At 43.1% G+C, this 8,633-nt stretch overlaps 1 protein-coding gene and 1 pseudogene across 1 annotated transcript in view; both read right to left on the minus strand.

The window, feature by feature from the left end:
* Positions 1-8,633, minus strand: part of Pdzd2 (PDZ domain containing 2) — a 139,186-nt gene that overhangs the window by 37,873 nt on the left and 92,680 nt on the right. Inside the window, exons 10-13 of the mRNA XM_028767529.1 lie at positions 5,782-5,855; positions 5,450-5,678; positions 4,370-4,487; positions 1,828-1,960 (exon numbers count right to left, since the gene is read on the minus strand). Of these exons, the coding sequence (XP_028623362.1) occupies positions 1,828-1,960; positions 4,370-4,487; positions 5,450-5,678; positions 5,782-5,855 (554 nt within the window). The remainder of the gene's footprint in view (positions 1-1,827; positions 1,961-4,369; positions 4,488-5,449; positions 5,679-5,781; positions 5,856-8,633) is intronic.
* LOC114621325 lies at positions 6,543-7,309 on the minus strand (annotated as a pseudogene).

The following is an 8,633-nucleotide window of genomic DNA, read 5'->3' on the forward strand; positions in this document are numbered from 1 at the left end:
GGGGGATTCAAAGGTTGGGCGGTGGGAGGGGCGAGGGTGGGGAGGTGGGGCGGTGGGAGTGGGGAGGTGGGGTGGTAGGAGGGGTGGGGGTGGGGAGGTGGGTCAGTAGGAGGGGTGGAGGTGGGGAGGGGGCGGTGGGAGGGGTGGGTTGGGGAGTCTGGAGGACAGTTATGAAAGTAGCAGGAGGAAAAGATACTTAACTAGGAAAAGATACATACTAGGGCCCTAGGGTATGGGTTAAGCAAGTCAGTCTTGAGGACTTGGCCCATGAGACGGAAAAATAGGATCCTTCATGATATCTAATAAAATTAACAATTTGTCTGTTATACTTTCTTTGAAATGCTGGCCTATATTTTCCTCAACTTTGATGAAAGCAAAATCCACAGAGCACCATGTGCAAGTGAGGAAGTGGGTTTACACACCCAGATTTCAACTTATTTTTATTCGTTTACATTGTGTGAGCTGAGAGCCCTCCAATAAGACAAGGAGTTTTGTTTTGCTTTGTTTTGTTTAACTTTCACAATGAAACACAAAGAAATCCTTCCTTCTTAGAGCTGGACACATTTGTTCCTTGGGGGGACAGAGAACTGTCCCCCAAAATTCTACACTCTAGATCTTTGATAGGAATGCATCAACACTCAGTGGGAAGTGAATTAAATATATCAGCCAAGTTTATTTTAATTAGTTAATTGTTTTACTGTTGTGGCATTAGAGATTAAACCCAGGGCCTTGAGCAATGACTCTATTAATAAATTACATATTTTATCTTCTTATTTTTTAAGATTTATTTATTTATTTTTATTTTATATGTGTGATTGTCTGCCTACCTGTATGCATGTGCACCATTTATATGTTTCATGCCCTCAGAGGCCAGAACAGTGGATTAGATCCCCTGGTATTTGGTATTTGGCCAGTAGTTCTAAGCCACCATGTGAGTGCTGGGAACTGAACTCTGGCCCTATGCCACCTCTCCCAACACACCTTTTTATTTCTTACCTGAATAAAGTTTAAAATTCTCTCCATTCGCTTTAAGAATTAAGCATCATTGAATTTAAAAAGGATAGAATTTCCATCATATGGGCAAAACAAAAGACTGGCTCAAAGGAGATTTTTTTTTCTTTTTAGCGCGTATATGTGTGTACTGTGTATGTGTGCAAGCGTGTAAGTGTGGATCCATGTGTGGAAACCAGAGGACAACTTGGGGTGTCTCTTCTCACCTTCTACCTCGAGGCAGGGCTACTTGTTCCCTGTTGCATACACAGTTAGCTGGTCCACAAGTTTCCAGAGATTCTCATGTCTCTGCCTCCTGTCTTCCCATAGGCTTTTTGAGATTACAGATGTGAACTACCACATCAAGCTGTATGTGGGCTCTAGAGATCCGAACTCTGATTCTTATGCTTCCCATGACAGCCATTTTATTCACGGAACCCTCTCCCAGGTGCAACACCCCCAAGATTTCTTATCTCAAAGTGCAACAGGCTGCAGAGATTAGCCAGTCGAGCATGGCCAGGTTTTCTTGATGTAGGTATTAAGTATCTCACTAGCAGCCAGCCAGCCATGGTGGCTACATGGAGTCCTACTTTCCACGAGATCAGATTTAAATTCACCACCTTGGCAACACTCTCCAATAACATTTTTTAGACCGTGAAGATGAAGAAGTCCAGATCCAAGATTCATTTCCCATGTACTTCAGTCACCGGCTGATACCCAGGCCTGGCCAAGTGAACTCTCTCACTGAAGTGGACAGGCTCACGTACAGATGCTGTCATTGGCCGAACAAGCAGCCAAACCACTGTCCCATAGTCAAAGCAGGGTAAAATATCTTACCTTTGGATTAGGGTGTCGGCCGATGACCAGGCGAACAGGTCCCGGGGGGCATTTACTTAAGATGGCATGCACTTTGCTTAAAGCTGCATGACGCACGTTCACAGAATTCACTTCCAGGATTTGGTCTCCCCGGCTAGAGAGTGACATAATAACATATTGTGGCAAAAGTCAGATTTTTTAAAGCTAAGACAGCTTTCTTTCAGGAAAGGGTTTAGAATATGAAATTTTTTCTGAGTACTCCAAAGAAGCAAATGACATTCTTTCATCTTTATAACACCTATAAAAAAAAAGGCAACTCATTCATATAAACGTCACATTTTAAGTTGGCCGAGACCATTATCAGAAATAGTAAATGTCACGGGGTCCCCAATGGAGGAATTAGAAAAAGGATTGAAGGAGCTGAAGGGGTTTGCAATCCCATAGGAAGAACAATATCAACCAACTAGACACCCTCCCGCCCCAGAGCTCCCAGGGACTAAACTACCACCAACCAAAGAGTACACATGGAGGGATCCATGGCTCCAGCCACATATGTAGCAGAGAATGGCCTTGTCAGGCATCAGTGGGTGGAGAGGCCCTTGGTCCTGTGAAGGCACAATGCCCCAGTGTAGGGGAATGCCAGGGTGGGGAGGCAGGAGAGGGTGGGAGGGTGGGGGAACAACAACAACAAAAAATAAATAGTAAATGTAAATAAAACTGATAAAAAGATAACAAGGAAAGGTAGCACTTATTGAATACCTACTGTATGTGAAGTCCTATACAAAGGAGGTTGCAGAATAACACTTCAGATACGTTTAAGTATTCCTTTCAAATAGGAGGCCTACAGAGGGCACTTTAATCCAGCACACCTGAGTTATCTAAGGACCGTGTGATTTAATTATCACATTCTAGCCTCTTGACCAGCACCAGTTTCTTCTTTCTTTCTACCATCTTGAAATGATTATTGTAATAGAGTCAAAGGAGGAAATATGTGGCGCTCCAAGGTTACCTAAGAATTTGTACAAATATTTCAAATTTGAACGAATGAGAAACTTAGGACAACTTGCCTCTTTTGACTTGAAATTATCGGGAGAGTGCCCGGCAGGAAAGAACAAAGACCCTTTACATGGGTTTTGAGGAATGTTCATTTGGCCGGCCCCAGGCATATGGAACCATTCAAGAAAGAAACATCAACTTGGGATGTCATTAAAGGATTTTTTTTCCTTGGGTTCTAAAAGTATATTTTCTTTAATGTACTTTGGATGATTTGTTAAGTTTTTTTTTTCATATGGAAATTGACTCTGATGATTAACGAAAACTGTAATATAATCTAATAACATAGCCTCCAAGATGGCAACCTCAACTAATGCTGTTTTGACAATTCTTCAACTGCCAAAGGACTCAGACGCTTATGGCAAGAAAGGTGATACTGTTTGTACAGAGTGCTTTGTGTAACATGTGCACATTTTTGTGAGGTTTAGGGGGGCATGGACCACTGCAATTACTGTAGCAGAGAATATTAAGATTTCTCGTGTACTCGGAATGCTAAGGATACAACTCAACTGTCTGCATCAAGAAATCTGATGGTCCGAGACCTTAGACAACAGACAGTGACTTCAGTCACAATCACTCAAATGGCAGTGAAAACAATTGACTAAGAAGACCTCCCCCACACGAATGGCTTCGGGGCTCTTTTGCATCTAGTCACTGGACCCATATAAGCAGTTCCAGCTTATAGGACGACGGTTACATAGATGAATAAAAAGTGAAAGAGTATATTGAAATAACCACAGATAATCTGCATAGAGTTCTATGTTGTCAAAATTCTGACCCTGAACTTCTCAGTCCAAACACAACAAAGCAGGTAGGAAAGCTGTTTTGATTTTGGTTTCTGTTGCTGTGATAAAATACCATGATATAAACAAGGCATGACAAAGGATGTATATAGCTCACAATCCCAGGTTGTATTCTGTCACTCTGGGGAAGTCAAGGCAACAGGAACTTGAAGGCTCTGGTCATATTTATAGTTGAGAGCATGCATTTAATTTGCTTTCTCCATTCTTTTCCAATTCCGGAGAAGAATTCCTTTCCTAGGGAATGGTGGCACCCATACTGGACAAACGTCCCACCACAATTAAAGTAAGATAAAATAATCCTCCAAAGACATGGCCACAGGCCAATCTGATCTAGACAGTCCCCCACTGAGACTTTCAGGTGATTCTAGATTGTGCCAAGTTAAAAATTAGAATCATCACAGAAAACAAGATTTAAAGTCCTGTGATTCAACCAAACTTGGTTCATAAGAATCAGAGATGCTATTAAGGTCAGGCTTGACTCTGTTATTAGAGAAAACGTCAAAGATGTAGAAATCTACCGAATACCTACAGTCCAAGCATTAGAGAAGTAGAGGGAGGGGGACCAGATGTTTAAGGTCATCCTTGGGTATATAGCCTAGGCTATATGTCTTTCTCAGTCTCTCTGTCTGTGTCTAAGCAGATACTAATGTGTGTCTTCACAACTCAAGACCACACCAGGACTCTCTAATGCCAGGGATGTAACTAACCTCAGGTTGCTCTCCATCTTGGCCACGGATCCAGGGGCAAGGCTGTGAATGTATATACCTGGAGGGCTGTTTTCCAAGGCCAAGCAGCAGGCACCAATGCCCAACCCAACTCTTGGCTCTGTGAGAAGCATGGCACAAAGACAACAAGAGCAACCATCACACAGTAACCAGAAAATATGCAAGCAATTTAAACAGTGCTAATAGTTATTTGGACCAATAAGCTTTCAGTTTTGTCCAGATGCAGAATGTAAAGCCCACTTTTTGTGTTATCCAATGTTCTACCCGCTGCTTATTCTAAAGAGCTCTTTCAAATTTGTCTCTGGAAATAGCTGGAGAATGACTAATATATTTTTTTTTTCTTGAATATAAAGCCTTTTAGACTTTTTTTTTTTGGCCTTCAACTAATTTCTTTGTTATTTATAATGGTTGATCATCTTTCTACAGTAAGTCCTGTGTGTGTGTGTGTGGGGGGGGGAAGATGTGAAAAAAGCAGCAGGATTTGCTGAGAACGCCCGATTTGAAGTCACTGGTGTTAACTTGTTCTTGACTGTCTTCTTTAATTCTTTGCAATTTTAAGAATGCTAGACTCGGGCTGGAGAGATGGCTCAGTGGTTAAGAGCACCGACTGCTCTTCCAAAGGTCCTGAGTTCAATTCCCAGCAACCACATGGTGGCTCACAACCATCCATAATGGATCTGATGCCCTCTTCCGGTGTGTCTGAAAAAAGCTACAGTGTACTCATATAAATAAAATAAATAAATCTTAAAAGGAAAAAAAAAAAAGAATGCTAGACTCGAGCTACTCGTCTTAATACGAGTCTCTGGTGCACAGTGATTCATTCTGAGAGAGCTTTAAAGACTGTGTTTACTGGCAACTTCCCCTCACTTTGTAAAAAATGATTAAACATCTCTCTCTTTTTGACTACCTCAGCCACTTAGTGAACAGCATCTGTCGATGACAGCAGGTGGTTCCAAAGGACTGATTAAAAAACATCAAAACAAAACAAAACAAAACAAACAAAACACCACCCAGCTTGTTATTCAGGAGAAAGGCAGGAGAGTAAGGAAGAGTTAGCATTACCTTTGTTGAGTGTGACTTCCATGACAATCCTGTCTTTGGGCCCAGGAGCCTTCCGACCCAGGGAGGAAGAACCAACTTCATCTTGGCCTCCTCCTGCTGGGGTTCCCCCACTGGTGTTGAAGCTTGGGGAGCTAGATCTGCTCATGTGCGTGGGGGTGGAGCAGGGTGTGAGGCTGGGGCTCAGTAGCTTAGTGCGCACCGTGAGGACAAACAGGCCACTTCGGATTTGCTACAAAACAAGTAGGTGGGTAGGAGGAGACGGTCAGATTGCTCTTACATCAAGGAGGCAGAACCCAGGAGGAAACAAACGAGACCCATGGGAACACCATTACCTTGAAGGTATGAATAGCCTCTTGAAATGTCAAGCCCTTTATTGGTATTCCATTCACATCTAGGATTTCATCTCCTGGTGGCCAAACATGAGAAGTACGTTAAGCTTTAATTTACCAGACTCGTCTTGGCTATAGCTAACGTGGCATGCTCTACAGTCCCTGGACTCCTCCTGTCAAAATATAAGTTTTATGGTTTGGATCTATTTTAAGTAACTTAGCCCTTTGGAATGTCTTAAGATAATAAATACAAACTTAAAAACCCATATTCTTCAGCAATAATTCTATAATCAGTATTTAATAAAAACAACTGTGGGGCTGAATTTGGTAGGGCACACCTGCATCCCAGCTATTAATGGGCTGGGGCAAGAGGATTGGGGCTAGCTGAGATAACAAAGTCAATTCAAAGCTAGCCTGGGCTACAAAATAAGATTGAGTTAAAACACCACCAAAACCAAATGATAACCAACTAACCAAAACCTACCATCATCACCAAAACCAAAACAACCCAAAATCCAAAACCAACTAACAAATCAATCAACAGAAGCATATACAAATAGAAAGCAAGTATAAAATACCAACCAACCAACTAACCAACCAACCAACCACTACCACCATTGGAAGCCAAAAACAACTGTGGAAAATTTGAAGACCTAATTATTTTTTTTAACAGTTTTTCACTGTATTTAATTGGCATTTGTCATTGTGGGTCATTGTGGATTTTGTTGTTCGAAGACCTTTACTTCTGGGATCTACACCTTGCTTCTGGAATGTTCTGCAGCTGGCCTATAGCGATGCTGTGATTGAATCCTTGCAGTAGCCACCTTAAAGCACGCTGCCACTAGGACCTCAGGACGGTCATGACCACTTCAACATAGTGGCTATCTGGAGGTGGCTTCCTCTGACTTCCGGGTTGTAGGAACTTCTTAATTGTAGGAATGTTGCTGATTCTTGTCTTAAATGCCTGCAGCAGAGGGAAGTCGGACAGCACAGGAGCGCAGACTTCTTCAGTCATCAAAATGACTTCTAGCAGCTGTATGTCTGCCCAACTGAGTTGGCTGCCAATAAGAAAAGCCTCTCCATGGTCTTTTAAAATCTTTTCAAACACTGGGAAGTAACGGGTTTTAGCTTTTGTCACTATCAAAGCATAGGTTTCCTCTTTTTCCTGAGGGGCTTTAAATGGAGCCCCAATAATCATCATTAGGTCCTGGATGCCGTCAGCATACATGTCAATCCTGACTCTCTCCTTCAGGTCCTTCCCATACAAGTTGTGCTTGGCAGCGAGGTAGCTGAGGATGGCTCTGGTCTGTGTCAGCAGCATCCCATCCATTTCAACCAAAGATACTTGGCCAAAAAGCAGGCGTCCATCCTTTTTCAACTTCTCATATTGTTCTCTTGTCTCAAGAAATTCTTCTTCAAACTCCACTCCAGCCGCAGCCAGCAGCCAGCAGATCGACTCCATCCTTCCCCTGCCTTGAAAGTAGTAGAGCTTGGGTTTGGCTTCCATGATTCCCGGTTCAGCGTTTCCTTACTCTTGTAGGATTTTGTCTCTTGGCACTCTGGAAAGCAGCTGTTACACAAGAGATCACAGTCCTTCCTGAAGACCTAATTATATTAACCGTTAGCATCTTTGACAAGAAATATCTTCTGCTCAGAGACTGAACCTGCAAATAGAGTTTCAGGTTTTAAGAAGTCTTGTTGAGAATCGTAAGGAAATATGGACACACTTGGCAAGTCGCTCCCCTAGAAAGTCAAGCTATGCAAGTCCGGAGAATCCACTCGACACGGGATAGAGTTTCAACAGTAGAGAGAAAACTGTGCTGAGATATGACTGAGAACTGACAGCCCCACCTGCAGAAACAGTCTGAATGTCTGGTGTTACTGGGGCAGGTCCTGGAGTTCCATCCTTAGGCTGACAAGACTATAGGCTTCCACCTCAGAGATCACTGCAGCTTGAGGCCAAAGCAGAGCAGGGGCGAGCTAAGTCATGAGGAGTGTGTATGCAGTCCTCCCTTGCTCCCTGACTAGCTCATGAGCTTCTCATCTCCAACCCTGTGAAGAGCCAACTGGTCATTTTCTATGCAGCTATAGTGTCTTCTGGGAAGGTCAGATGTGGACATCCTGTTGCCTTCTGGGAACTCGCTTCTCATTTGCACTTTTGTGACATGGGTTGTGTTTTGGAGTAACAGGTCAACAGACACCAAAAGATGTCCCAGAAAAAAAAAACAGACTGCCTGGCAGTGCAGGAGGGGAGAGAGACTCTGTAGGACAAGACAGTGCAAATCAGCAGGAAACTGCATGTGTGCACTGCAGACAGACGATCCCTGAGCATGCTGTGCATACGGGAACCCTCTAAATGAACACCCCGTGCATTTCCCTTTAATGCAACTGCATAAGCCCTACCTTGAGTGACGCAATCTCCCTTTTAAAACAACCACCCACCATCACCGACTATTCAATTAAGACGGCAGGTTGTATCTACAAGGACGGAAACACTGAAGTGATCATTCATGAGCTTATAATTTATAGGAACGCTTTGAAGGCCTATCACTCAACAGGCTGGAAATCCAGTCCATCGACTTACGTTTCTCATAAACGAACACATATGAAAAAATAGCATTTAGGAGAATCATCCACTATTAACCTTTCACAATGATTGATTTTCCCGCCTCTATTCTGCTTCATCTACCAACCTCACAGGATGAATTTCAATCAAGTGAACACATGGCCCATCCATTCTAAGCCCGCTCTGCTGGGTTTTTACACTGCTCTGAAAGCAGACACCAACAGCACCTGGGGGTTAACCTTGAGAGAGAGAGAGAGAGAGAGAGAGAGAGAGAGAGAGAGAGAGAGAG

The sequence above is a fragment of the Grammomys surdaster genome, unplaced genomic scaffold (genome assembly GCF_004785775.1).
Source record: "Grammomys surdaster isolate TR1022 unplaced genomic scaffold, NIH_TR_1.0 174, whole genome shotgun sequence".
Taxonomy (NCBI): domain Eukaryota; kingdom Metazoa; phylum Chordata; class Mammalia; order Rodentia; family Muridae; genus Grammomys; species Grammomys surdaster.